At 38.8% G+C, this 14267-nt stretch overlaps 2 protein-coding genes across 5 annotated transcripts in view; both read left to right on the forward strand.

Annotated features, from left to right (window-relative positions):
• Window positions 1–14267, forward strand: part of TRAPPC13 (trafficking protein particle complex subunit 13) — a 45191-nt gene that overhangs the window by 494 nt on the left and 30430 nt on the right. For all 4 annotated transcript variants that reach the window (XM_004608482.3, XM_004608483.2, XM_004608484.3 and 1 more), the window contains exons 2-3: window positions 11773–11841; window positions 12325–12424. In XM_004608482.3, the coding sequence (XP_004608539.2) occupies window positions 11773–11841; window positions 12325–12424 (169 nt within the window). The remainder of the gene's footprint in view (window positions 1–11772; window positions 11842–12324; window positions 12425–14267) is intronic.
• Window positions 3570–8004, forward strand: SHLD3 (shieldin complex subunit 3). The gene has a single exon (XM_055123645.1). The coding sequence runs from the start codon at window positions 3667–3669 to the stop codon at window positions 4432–4434; it is 768 nt and encodes a 255-aa protein (XP_054979620.1). The 5' UTR covers window positions 3570–3666; the 3' UTR covers window positions 4435–8004.

Raw genomic sequence — 14267 nt, forward strand, 5'->3', positions numbered from 1 at the left:
GGGAAGGAACCCGGCAGATTCTCCTCTACGGTGTAGATGGGAGGGAAAGAGCTGGCTGGTAAATCACTTAACCCTGATGATTCGCGCTTCTGCGACCACCAGATCGGTTTTAGCGGCAGCAGCTGGCGGCGTCCCCCTCCCCTGTTCTGGGAGGACACTGTGTGCCGAAACGGTTGACCGAGGGCGTCTTGGAGGGTTGGTTTTTTTCTCTTTTTTCTTTTTTTTTTTCCCTTGGTATTTTTCCCCCTCTTTTCAAGTAGCACTGATGAAGTCACCACGCTTCAGCTTCGGCTGTACGATCAGCTTGTCGTTACACACCAGTACCAAGGATCTAGAAACCCGTAGTGCCATAATATTGATCTGGGTTTGTTAAATGGACTCGTTTGCCTCAAAAGTATTGGAACATGACCAGAATGCACTCAGACGTGTATTGTCGGTCCGCAGCAGTTCATGTATCAGGTTGATGATTTCGTTAAATTATTGACTGGAATAAAGTTAGCAGGATAGAGTTTTTCTGGAATTCCTGTTTTTTAAAACCTTTTAATTGAGATGCTTTCAGTTTCATCCCATCAGTTTTCTATGGCTGCAGATGCTTTTTTTTTTTTTGTATTTCTTGAATGTTCTACTCTGTGGTCCCCAAATCCTTGTTAGATGGAGCTGAGAAAGTGTACGGCAGACTTTAGAATTCCATTCAATTGCACGTACCTTGTGACGTCCTTCTTGATGGACCTTTATCCCCTACTCATGATGTCGGCATCTGACATTCCATGTATTATAGCACGATAGCATCATATCCTGATAACCAGGGTTAACAGGATTATCTCTGATAAACAACATCAAGTAATGCAGTCACAGGACAAGGATGCTCACTTAGCCTAAGAAAGTGAGCTTGACGGAAATGGGTTATCTAAGGAGGAAAAGAAGAAAAGTGGGGGCCATAACGATAGTACAGCGGGTAGGGTGTTTGCCTTGCAGGCTGCCGGCCTGGGTTCAATCCCCAGCATCCCGTACAGTCCTTCGAGCTCCACCAGGAGTAATTTCTGAGTGCAGAGCCAGGAGTAAACCCTGAGCATCTCTGGGTGTGACCCAAATAAAAAAAGATTTAAGAAGAAAAGTGACTATCTCTCAATCTCATATCCACTAGTGGAGTACAAAGGACTTAAGAACTTCCAAGAATGCAAAGCTAGTACCAGGCGAGGCAGTATTTCCCTTCCTGCCTTTGTCTTTCCAAAACTGTGTTGCCTCCTAGTGAACGAAACAGTCATTTCAGGGATGATTCTGTTACTGGAAACTTTAATGGGAATTTGGAACAGTCCCCTTCCTTTGGGATAGCTGCTGCTTGTGATTTCATATAAACTAAAAGCAATTAGACACAGTTAAATTGATATGGAAGCGTGTAGCCATTGGAGATTACAAAATAGGATACCTAGAAAAGAGTATTTTTAGGATAAAAGGACGATGCTTTGAAAATACTGGGAATTTCGGCTACTTAAAGCTCTGATAGTACAGCAAGGGGAGTGGTTTGCCTTGCAGTGGCCAACCCGGGTTTGATTCTTGGTATCCCATATGGTTCCCTGAGCACCTCCAAGAGTAACTCATGAGTGCATAGCCAGGAATAACCCCTGAGCATCGAGGAGTGTGATTAAAAAAAATTTTTTTAAAAAGCCCTATTCTCCATTTTCCAAGCTGATTGTGAATTTCCACAAATTTTCATTTTTATGATGTTGGGTGACATACATAAACTTGCTTTTCTATATGTGTAAACCCTTAAAGAACCCTCAGTATTTCTAAGTGTCCTTGAAATACAACCATGAATAATTTCAGACAGAATTCACTGTCCCATTTCACAATATCAAGTGCAAGAAGGAGAAAGGGAAAAATACAAAAACATTATTAATCTTGAAAGAATGTTCTTTTCTTTACATCCACACTAAAATTATGGATTTTAAGGGACCATTAGTTTAAGAGTGGTAAAATCTCTTAGTTAACATTAGCGATAGGTGAAAAGAATGAGATTGATGGGGCAGGAGCAATAGTACATAGGGTAGGACACTTGCTTTGCCTGCAGCTGGCCCGGGGTTCAATCCCCTGAAACCCATATGATTTCCTCAAGTAATTCCTGAGTGCAGAGCCCAGAATCAGCCCTGAGCACTGCTGAATGTGGCTCTCCCTCTAACCATCCTGCCAAAATAATAATAATAATAATGAAGTTAGTTATTTGTTCTTACTCTTCGGAATCCTTGGTCAAATGAATGCAGTGATATCACTACAGAATTTCCCACTCATCATTTTAGCCTCGAAAGGAAAATCATTCATGGAATAATTCTGCAATAACTTTTGGAGAGAAGGGAGTCAATCTCATTTTTGCCCCCATAGTAGTTGAGCTTACAAAAGAACCTGCACTAATCGTTCTTTGGAGCTATAGGCCTGGTGAGGAAACTAAAGTTAAAGATCTTGGAAAGCTCTTTTCTTGAGTCCTATGTAAAACTGAATATCAGTGATTTAATTTGGAGCAACTTGATGACATCATTTAAGAGAAAGAAAAGATTGGAATCCTGTTACTAAGTTCCTGTTACTCCTTTAAGCAGTTACCCCCAGTTGTTCAGATGTCATTAATCATAAAACCACTTCCAAGGCTTAATAAATGTGAAGAAACTATATTTATGACTTTAGTGCTTACTGTTGAAAACTAAGTAAAATTGTTATTTTGCCTATCAATTTGGTAGAATTGTCACTTTAAAATCTTACTTAAATTTGCGTTTGGGGCATTCTCTGGTATGCTCAGGGCTTACTTCTGGCTCTACGCTCAGGGATCACTACTGGCAGGCTTTAGGAAACATGTGGTTCTGGGGATCAAACAAGGGTAGACTGCATGCAAGGAAAGTACCCTTCTCACTGTACTATCTCTGTGGCCCAAAATTTTTGTGATTTTACGCTCCAAAATATAAAGTGATCCATTTTCTTTCAGATTAAAAATCGCAGTAATTTTTAATTTTTGTAGTTTAAATATAAACTACATTTCTGTTATTATTAATTCAGTATTTTAAGAATGCCAGCTTACTGTTGTCCATGTTAAGATTATTGCTTAATATGTTAATATCAATATTTCTAAATCCTTTACATCTGTTGAGTTAAACATGATGACTGCTAACATTTTTAGACTAGTTTTTTTAAAGATAGGTGGGTAGCTTTTTCTCGTCCGAGGCCATGTGAATATTTATACTGGTGTTAGGCTGTACCATATTGGTAGATGGGCTGTAGGCAGCCGCTGAGAAATATACTTCTCTGTGTACCAGAGCCCCATGATTTCATGGGTCTTATGCAGTTGGTGGGCTAGACCTTCCCCACCTTCGTTTTAAGGCATCTAATTTAGATAACTTATTTTGATACGAGAAAAGATTTCCAATTTTGTGGATCACATTCACATTTATCATTAGTACTTTCGTAAAATACCATACTAGGACTGTTATTTGTTTTTCCTTACCTACCTGCCTGTTTGTATGTGGGCTTTGCCTTCCATATCTTATTTTTTGCAATACTTCTACTTCAGGTCCTGTTTCCCTCTGCTTTGGAGAGACAGTCTGTAATTATAAATTACATTCTAGCTATGAGGAAGAGACAGCTAAGAAATTTTCTCTTCATAAAAACTAACTGGATCACTGCAAAATGACTACAGAAGTAATATTACATTATCGGCCATATGAGAGTGATCCCACACAACTGCCCAAAATTATAGAGAAAGCAATTCAGGACTTTCCTACTCGTCCACCATCAAGATTTATTCCTTGGTTTCCGAATGATGGGTCCAAACTTCCACTCAAACCTGAAAGATCACCACCTGTGATTTCTGAAGAGTCAGTTGAAGATATGAAACACTACTTAGCCATGTCAGAACATGGTATTAAGTCACATAGTTATGACTGTACTTATGACTGTACTATAGATCTATTGGAGTTTCAGCCTGTTTTGAAAAAAGAGAAGCATTTAATTCGATCACACACACTGAATGAGCAGACTAATTCCGGAAATCTGGAAAAACAATCAGAAAAAGGAATACAACTGAAGAAAAGGTCTTGGAGTATTTCACTTTCCCGAAGCACTTGTACAGAAAATACATTTCCTTTGTCTAAAAAATTGCAAGACAGTTTAAAGAAACTGAATTTGCACTCCCTTCATAGAGCAAGATGGACAATAGAGCACACTGTATGTGATAACCAAACTCTGGAAGAAGTTTGGGCAAAACTTAACCGAATTATCAGGCATAATGAACTTCCATCTTGTAATGCTACAATTCAGAGACATTTAGACCAAATATGGGTATTCTGTGATGTTAGGTACTGTGAATACGTGGGAAATCTTCTTAAAGAAAGATTAGCTCTTAATCGGAAAATACATTTATTTGTGCACAAATATGGTGCTATTTTTAGTATGTGATGAATTCCACTGACTGAAAAAATTTTGGATGAACTGTCATCCCGTTGCTCATCGATTTGTTCGAGCGGGCACCAGTAATGTCTCTCATTGAGAGACTTATTATTACTGTTTTTGGCATATCCAATACGCACGGGTAGCTTGCCAGGCTCTGCCAAAAGGGCTCTATACTCAGGGTAGCTTGCCGGGCTCTCCAAGAGGGGCGGAGGAATTGAACTCGGGTGGGCCTCGTGAAAGGCGAAAGCCCAACCGCTGTGCTATCACTCCAGCCCTTGGATGAACTATGAATTGAAATAGAGGAATAAATTTTACAAATTTTTAATGACAATGCTTTATCTGTCCCTTCACTAATAAATCTGTTTGTTCTTAACATAGTGAAAAATAATTATGATAGCATGTGTGCAGTTTAAATTTCAGAAATGTGAATTCCTGGGGTTACTGATTAAATTAGGATCTCTTTGGGTTCTATTTTTAGCAGCTTTCTTTTAAATTAATAATGATCAATTACTGGAAGTAAACTTTTTTCTTTTTTTATAGTAATTAAATAAGATAATCCTGTGGGTTACAGTGAATAGTATGAATTTTGGAAACTTTCCACAATTTCATTTTATTTATAAACCTATTATATTTTTTCTCTGCTCACCTAAAGTGTAATGATTTTATCTTTAAATAAAATTTATGGACTGAATAAATGTAGTTAAGTTGGGAGACCAGCCCAGGATTCTGCTTATGTTTCAAAAAATTGGTAAGAGAAAATATTGTTGGGTTGTAGGATGTGTTGTTTTGAAATTGAAGTTTAAAAAAAACTGTAATTTGGCTAAGATTACAGTGTATCATGAAGGGAATGTATGAAATATAGATGAGAAATCAAGTGATTTTTGTTACACCATTCAGTGTTAAAGATGTTAATTCAGGCTATTAGATAACTGACTTTTTTTTTAGTATTTAAAAAAATTTTTTTAATTGAATCACTGTAATATATAGTTATAAAGCTTTCATGTTTGAGTTTCAGTCATGCAATGATCAATCACCCATTCTTCCACCAGTGCACATTTTCCACCACCAATGTCCCCAGTATCCTGCTCCATCCCATCCCTCTACCTGTCTTTGTGGCAGACAATTTCCCCCATACTCTCTACTTTTGGACATTATGGTTTGCAATACAGACACTGAGAGGCTATCACGGTTGGTCGTTTATCTACTTTCAACATTTACCTCCCATCCTGAACTATCCCTCCAACCATCATTACTTAGTGATCCCCTCTGTATTCCAGCTGTCTTCTCCCCCAGTTCATGAGGCAGGCTTCTAACGATGTCACAATATTCTTGGCCCTGTTTCTACTGTCCTTGGGTATCTATCAGTCTCATATTATGTTATTTTATATTCCACAAATGAGTGCAGAGATGACTGATTCTTGAAGTTATTTTGGGTTCTCACAAACAAAGTGTTTTCAATTTAGCATACACATCACCTCATAAAGATTCTTGGTGATTTTAGAAAAATAATTAAAATTATGTTAACTTACATTCCCATGAACTAGATGTTAGGGTATATTAGAGGAGTGTACGTGAAGTTACTGCCATTTCATAGTTCCTACCAGTCCTCTGAGAAAAACTGTCAAGACCATACTTATTGGGAAGGCTGAGACATGGCTGCCTTTTGGCACATTGCTTGACTTTGGGTTCTTCATAGCCTAAAGTGACTGAGGAGTCTACTCATTCGTGACTAAACAAATCATCTTTTCCAGTTAGATTTAGACTATCCAAATATTCTGTTATTAATGACTTCCAGTAATTTTTTCTTTCAACTGTTTCATGCAACTTTTGTCTAGAAAGTCATTGTAATTTGCATGAATGCTTCTAAAAGACTTCAAGTGAAAAGTTACTGTGGGTAGAGGGAGTTTCCAAGGTAACTATTTTAGTAATCTCTTCCTCTTTCCATGATTAGGCTTCTTTCTCTTTAATCAAAACTGCTTAAGAAATTTCAAGAAGTCCTTCTGTATTGCCAGTAAGCTCACCAGACATAAATGGTGGATTTGGTTTTATGCAAACCTACTTACCAGAAGGTTGCTAACCAAGATTAGGGGCTGTATCTTAGGCACGGTGGTCAAGTATAATTCTCATTGTATGAATCCCCGGGTCTAAGTGATTGTAATAAGACTGAAAATCAAAGATAAGTCAGGAAGCGTGGAATCCATATGAGCAGCTTTTAAATCCAAGAATGAAATTTAAAATCAGAGTTTTTTTTATTTTATGTGCTAGATTTAATTTTTTTTAATTTAATTTTACATAAATTTCTACTCCTTAAGAAATAATGAAAAGGTAATTCAGAACTGGGAAAGAGATTGAATTTTACTGAAAATGGTGTTATAGTCATAAATGGATTAATTTTTCTTTTCTGTAAGCAGTACTTAGGTAATCAAGGTCCAAGAATTTAGAATGCTCCAACTACCACTTTGAGACCTTGTTAAGGTATTTAGGGCCTTAGGAATGATGGTTTTACCACAAACTAATAAATGGTAAGATTCAGCTGTATTTCTGTGTTTTAGTATTAAGTCTTAGATAAGGAAATAAATTAAGGAAAGTGAACCTTTAAAGCCCTATAATAAAACATATTCAGCATTACAGCAGCTTTTAGAGGCAGCGGTATCATATCGTTATTTTTCCCTGACATGCTCTCTGCCTTCGAATGTTAAGTCACATTCCATGTAAAAAGATTTTGAAAGGTACCAGAGAGATAATGCTGCAGGTAAGGCATTTGCCTTGCACATGGCTAACCCGGGTTTGATCGTGGGCATCCCATATTGTCCCCTGAACATCACCAGAAGTGATCATTGAGCACAGAGCCAGGAGTAAGCCCTGAACACAGCCAGTTATGGCTTCCAAATCAAAAATAAATTAAAAGATTCTGAGGGTATCACATGCTTTTAGATTAGTTTGCTATATTTTCAAATAATTAAGATATTTTAAATTTTTCCAAGATGAGTCACTGCATAGTTACTCACTTTAAATATTTTTTTGTTTGTTTTTGGGACTATAGCCAGCTTACCCCTGGCTCAGGTATCTCTTCTGGTGGGGCTTAGGAGGCCATCTGGGGTGCCAGGGATCAAACCGAGGTCAGCTGCATCCAAGGCAAACACTTTGCCCATTGCACTATCAATCCAGCCCCTATAATTATTTTCAGTTAATCTCAAAATGCCAAAATTCAGCCGTGGTTCAAACTTGGATGACGTCAGAGAGCAAACAGCATGTAGAATTTGGTAAGGACTTTGAACCTGAGACAGAATCTACTGAACATTGCTGGAAAGGGTGTGAGGGTTGGGCCACACTCAGCAGAGCTCAGAGCTTCCTCCTGGCTCTGTGTTCAGGGGACCGTATGGTTGCTGGGATTGAATCCTACATGTAGGGCAAATAAGTGACTTACCTGTTGTATTATCTCTCAGGGCCTTTTTTTTTTTTTACATTTTTCTGTTTTCTTTTTTTAATATTTTGGAAAGTAAAATATATATGCAAATTGAACTTCAACCAGTTGATTAGTTTGTAACTCTGACTTTAATTGAAAATAAAAATATGAAGAAGCAGATTTATAAGCTATTTATTGAATAAATTTGACACGTAACGTTGTATAGGTGCATGTAAAAAATAAAAGCGCATGCACTCGGAGGGGGTGATGTGATGTGTGTTGTTCTCGGGCTCTGGGTGGCTCGAGCTCTCTCTTACCACTCGAGTTCAGTGCTCTCGAGTCGCTGTGTATGGACTGGATTGGGATGGCTCCTCCTTGTACTCTGCTTCTGTGTGTGCCGCTCTACTCTCTTCTATCTGCCTCTCTATCTCTGTCTCTATCTCTGTAGTCTCTCCTCTGGTCTCTTCCGACCTCTCTCTGCCTGTTTCTGTGTCTTCTCTCTTGCTTCTGTTTCTTTCCTCTCGATTCTGTGTCTTCTCTCTTGCTTCTCTGTCTTCCTCCTGCTTCTGTGTCTTCTCTGCTGCTTCTTTCTGTGTCTTCTCCCTACTTCTCTAATAGTCTTAGTTTATATAGCAATCACATAGGGTGGTGACACAAAGGTGGGTTGAACATTAACAAATCATTAAACCACTCCTTCAGGAGACTAACAAAATCTCATCTAAGGAAATTGCTCCAGATTACTAGGAGATTCGCTCAAGGGTGGGATCCAAACAAGGGTGTGTCACTTTCTTCTTTTCTCAGCTAGTAATCCACTTAAATAGTTGTAGTAAATCTACTTCAAATATTTCTAGCAATATCATTCTGTATGAGCACAGTAAGATATATCAAACTTAAAGTTTGATTCTTCCTGAGGACATTCACTATATATTCCAGACCACAGTCCTCAGGCCAGGTTAGTCTTCCTAACCCCAGCAGGGTCCTAGTCTTGTCGTTATTTTTGGATCATGACAGCATTTGTATATGACCATGTTCTCAACTTATAGCTGAGTATTGTGGCACTTTGGCCTGGCCCATTTCGATGCCAGTGTAGCTCACAGCTTGCCCTGGGTCCATTCCGTCCCTCGTCGGGATCCTGCTTTTGGGGTGCTAGGAACTAAGGACTACTGAGTTGAGAAAGCAGATGCCCAAGAGTAAATATTATTGGAGTCAGTCAGCTCCCAAGTTACAAAGCATAATATTAACTGTCTTCCTGTGTCCATACAGAAAGGACATTGCTTTAAGGTAAACTAAGTTCCCTTAAGCATGACTGAAAGGACAAATCCCATGTTATTTTACAGTTGCATACACCATGTTACATTGAGAAAGTGGGTGTATAATTTTGGGGTTTGAACCACACTAGGTTGTGCTGCTCTCAGTTTGGTGCTCTTCAGTTTCTCCAGGCAGTTCTCAGGGAAGCAGGTAGTGGTAGGGATCAAACCCAGACCTCCTATCTAAAGCATGCACTATAGTGGCCAGGGAAATATAGGGTGCTTGCTTTCCATGTGTCTGACCTGGATTTAATCCCCAGTGCCACATATGGATGTGGTCCCCAGAGTCACACCAGGAGTAAGCCCTGAGCACCACTGGGTGTGACCCAAAACCAAAATAGTCACTCCAGCCCCAGCCCACAGAGCAGTCTTGGTACTTTACAACCAATCTGAGATTTTTTTTTTTTAAATCTATTTGGTGGGGGGGGCGGGGCAGTTAGGCCATAACTGGTGGTGGTCAGGGGTTACTTTTGGCTCTGCACTTAGGGTTGGTTGGTTCAGGGAACTATATAGGACCTGGGGATCAAACCCTGGTCACCTCTGTGCAAGACAAGTGCCCTACCCATTGTACTGTTGCTCTGTCCCTGAGATCTTTTTATTTTTAATGAAGGATTTATCTATCTTTACCCACCCCCTACCATATGAACCTCTAGAAAAACCATAGAACTTGTGAGTACTAAAATTAATAAGACTGGTAGATAGTGTATAGTTTGAGTCTATAATAAATAAGTTGATTGCATATTTGGGTGAACTCATGGTAACTTTTTTTTTTTTTTTTTGCTTTTTGGGTCACACCCAGCAATGCTCAGGGGTTACTCCTGGCTTTGCACTCAGGAATTACTACTGGCAGTGCTTCGGGGACCAAATGGGATGCTGGGGATCAAACCCGGGTCAGCTGCGTGCAAAGCAAACGCCCTACCCGCTGTGCTATCGCTCTGGCCCCACTCATGGTCACTTTTAAAACACTGTTTCAGGATTCCCGAATGGAATCTTTTTGAGAGTGGAGAGTGCTGCCCTTGAACCCAGGGCCTTACATCTTCAGACTATGTACTCTACCTAACAGCCACATGACTAACAGCCATGGTCTCTTAATGATACACAAACACATACTCTGTGTGTGTGTGTGTTGTGTGTGTGTGTGTGTGTATGGCTACAAATGGTTGGCTCAAAGCAGTGCTGTGTGTCAGGGGTCATTACTGGTGAGGTTCAAGGGACCAAATGCAATGCCTGGAATCAAACCCAGGTAAGCTGCATGCAAAGCAAGTAACTTACACCCTGTGCTATCTCTCTGATTCCAATGATACATTGTTTAACTATAGTACATAATATGTGAGTTGGGTTTTCATTGACATGCCACCTGGTTTACTATGGACTTATTAAACGTTAATATATGCTATGTCCAGTTCTTCCTGGGTTTTTTTCCCATTAATTTTCTCAGCTTCTTTTTTCCTAGAAAATGCCTAGATATGTTTTATCATTTTCCAATAACAAATAGCAGTTTTGGTTGGAGTCATATAAACTTAAAAATTAACTCATATTAAGTTTATTTAATATTAGTGTTTGAACCACACCTGCCAGTGCTCAGGGTTTATTCCTGGCTCTGCGTTCAGGTCTTTACTTCTAACAGAGCTCAGGGGATCAGATGGGGTGCTAGGGATCAAACCCAGGCCAGCTGCATGCAAGGCAAACACCCTAACTGCTATACTGTCCCTCTGGCCCCTTATATTTTTATGATTTTGATGCAGAGTTAATATTAAGAACCACTTGGTATTAACCAGAGGTTATAACTGAGATAAAACTTAGCAAACTCCTTTGGCATAAAGTGATTGTTATCTTTTCAAAATGGCCTATTTAACCTTTTCTCCCTCTAAGGCTAGTATTTCTTAATAAACTCAGGGGTCACTTTTGGCTCTGTATTTATAATATTTATCTATGTTATTTATATAAAGTCACTCAGGGGTTGGCTGCTATTTGGAGGGACCCAGGGGTCACACACTCGGTTGCAGGCTGATACACTTGGTTGTGTTGCAGCAGGAGTAGCACCAGGAACCACAAGTGAGCCAAGAATCACACATGAGACCCCATGCAGGCCAGGCAGGTGCTCTACCGCTGAGCCACATTCTGGGGCTCACTCGGGAGTTCTTATGCCTTTTCTTCCTAACAGAAGACTTAAAATTCCTTTGTTTTTCAAGATAGGTAGATTATTGAATTTGCATGTAAATTTTACAGTTCACTAGGTTAAAAATAAAAGTGTGCTCTTTTTCCCATAAAGATCTTTTTACAGATTGGCATTTGTATTAAGTCATTGGTATATAACTATTAAGAAGTTAGGAAATTAGAATAGATTTATAGTAGTTAAGATTAGTGAATTCAGGGGGCTGGAGTGATAGCATAGCGGGTAGGGCGTTTGCCTTGCACGCAGCCGACTCGGGTTCGGTTCCCAACATCCCATATGGTTCCCTGAGCACGGCCAGGGGTAATTCCTGAGTGCAGAGCCAGGAGTGACCCCTGAGCATCGCTGGGTGTGACCCAAAAAGAAAAAAAAATTGGTAAATTCATATATTCACCAATTTGGAAGTACTAGTCCAAGTAATACTGATATTTTTCCTTTTTTTACTTTCTATTTCACAGTGATGCGGTTGACTAAGCCTACTCTATTTACCAATATCCCAGTAACATGTGAAGAGAAAGACTTACCAGGTATGGCACATATTTTTGTTTTGTTTGCGTCTAAGGAAAAGTTGGAATGTAGACTTAACATACTAGCTGAAATAAGCCTAGCCGAGGTAAATTTTGTTTTAACTCCCTGCTTCATTCTTTGTTTTTGTACCAGTTTGTATGACATGTAAGTAATGGATAATTGAGAAAGAAGTCTTCCTCATATTAATGATTTAATCTCATATATCCCTCTAATGTATGTATTAGCACTCCTTTTACTTAAAATTATTGGGACTGTCATAATATATTTTATATCTCATGATCTATGTTTCCTTTCTTTTTGAAATTCCTGTGACATCTGAACTTTTTATCTTGCAGTTGTCATATTTAAGATTAGGGGGGAAATGTAATGTAATTTTTGTTCTCTCCCAGATGCTTCTTTTTGTGATAAAGCAGAATATACAAGGTATATGCTATCTAATATACAATGCAGGTATTAGATTTTTATATTTTTCTCTTTTATAGGTGATCTCTTTAACCAGCTCATGAGAGATGATCCTTCAACTGTAACTGGTGCAGAAATTTTAATGTTGGGAGAAATGTTAACTTTACCACAGAATTTTGGGTAAGAAGGATGTATTCATGTTTTAAAATGCAACAGTATTTTAAAGCCATTACAAATCATGTTTAAAAAATTACTATGGGATGAAAGAATGCTCACTATAGATATAAATGATAAGGAAATGTTTTCCCAAAGTTACTTGATTCTATTCTAATGTTTTATTTAAGAAAAGATACCAGAATGTTCCTAGCAGCTCCTAGTTGATAGATTTTTAACTTTCTTTCTTAGGTATTATTGTACATTGAGTCTTTGAATAATGTTTTTTTTTTCTTTTTGGGTCACACCCAGCGATGCTCAGGGGTTACTCCTGGCCTTGCACTCAGGAATTACTCCTGGCAGTGCTTGGGGGACCATATGGGATGCCAGGGATTGAACCCAGGTCGGCCACGTGCAAGGCATACGCCCTACCTTCTGTGCTATTGTTCCGGCCCCTGAATAATGTTTTGTTTTGGGGCCACACTCAGTGGTGCTCAGGAGCCACACTTGGCTGCTCTCAAGGGACTTTATGCAGCACATAGGATTCAAATATGGTTGTGACAGCATGCTAAACACAAAGCCTTTATACTGTTTCTCTGGCCCACATTGTTTTTTCCCTTCCTTTCCTTTCTTTTTCCTTTTCTGAAGCACTGTGATTTACTGTTCCTGTAGGTGTCATATATACAACACTCTAACACCACACACTCCACCAGAGTATTCTCTTCCCTCCCACCATTGTCTCAGGATCCCCTCCCATCTACTCTTCTCTGCCCTCTCTTTTTTAGTAAGCTCAGTTCTGTAGACCAATTTGTTTATTTTTCCTTTTATTTATTTTGTTTTTGTTCTTTGACCCACACCTGACTGTGCTCAGGCCTTATTCCTGTCTCTGTGCTCAAGGATCATTCCTCTCAGTCCTCAGGAAACCATATGTGGTATCAGAAATTGAAGTGGCAATGCAAGGCAAACACAAGGCAAGCACCCTTTCCTTGCCCTATGTTTTTGGCCTGTGGTATTTCTCTTAATGTTGTAAAGTTGATGAGAAAAAAATGAATTACTTGTTGACATTGACTACATGACCTTACTGTAGCCATGCTTCCCTTTAGTTAAATGTTGACATTTCACGTCCATTTCAGCACTATGAGGATTTACTGTATTTTTAGTGGCATTGTATTCCTTTTATTTTCATTGGTTTACTCTGTTATCTTTACTGTCTTTCCAAAGCAGCTCTTTTATTCAACTTCATAGTCTGTTCCCAACAGAGATTATTTGTCGGCAAATTAGGAACCTTATAACATTTTAGTCATTCTTTTGCTCTTAGTTATTCTCTTACTCTAGAGTATTTAGGTAGAACCCCGTGGTTATATATTATAATTGAGAACATTTAAGACCAAATAGATTTTTCAGGTTTTTTTAAAGGCTTACTGAATGGTTATTGGCTTGCATCTTGAGAATGTGGAAATGGATTCATGTAAAAAGTAATGAAATTAGTATCTCATGGTTGTTTTGATCTGCATCTCCCTGATGATTAGTGATGCAGAGCATTTTTTCATGTACCTTTTAGCCATTCGTATCTCTTCCTTGGAAAAGTTTCTGTTCATTTCTTTGGCCCATTTTCTCATGGGGTTGGATGTTTTCTTCTTGTAGAGTTCAACCAATGCTTTATATACCCTTGATAGCAACCCTTTATCGGATGGGTATTGGGTGAATATCCTTTCCCATTCTGTAGATTGCCTTTGTATTCTGGTCACTGTGTCTTTTGTGATGCAGAAGCTTCTTAGTTTAATATAGTTCCATATGTTTATCTTTGTTTCTACTTGATTGCTTAGTTCCATGTCATCTTTGAAGATACCTTTAGCTTGAGTATCATGGA

The sequence above is a fragment of the Sorex araneus genome, chromosome 1, assembly GCF_027595985.1.
Source record: "Sorex araneus isolate mSorAra2 chromosome 1, mSorAra2.pri, whole genome shotgun sequence".
Lineage (NCBI taxonomy): Eukaryota > Metazoa > Chordata > Mammalia > Eulipotyphla > Soricidae > Sorex > Sorex araneus.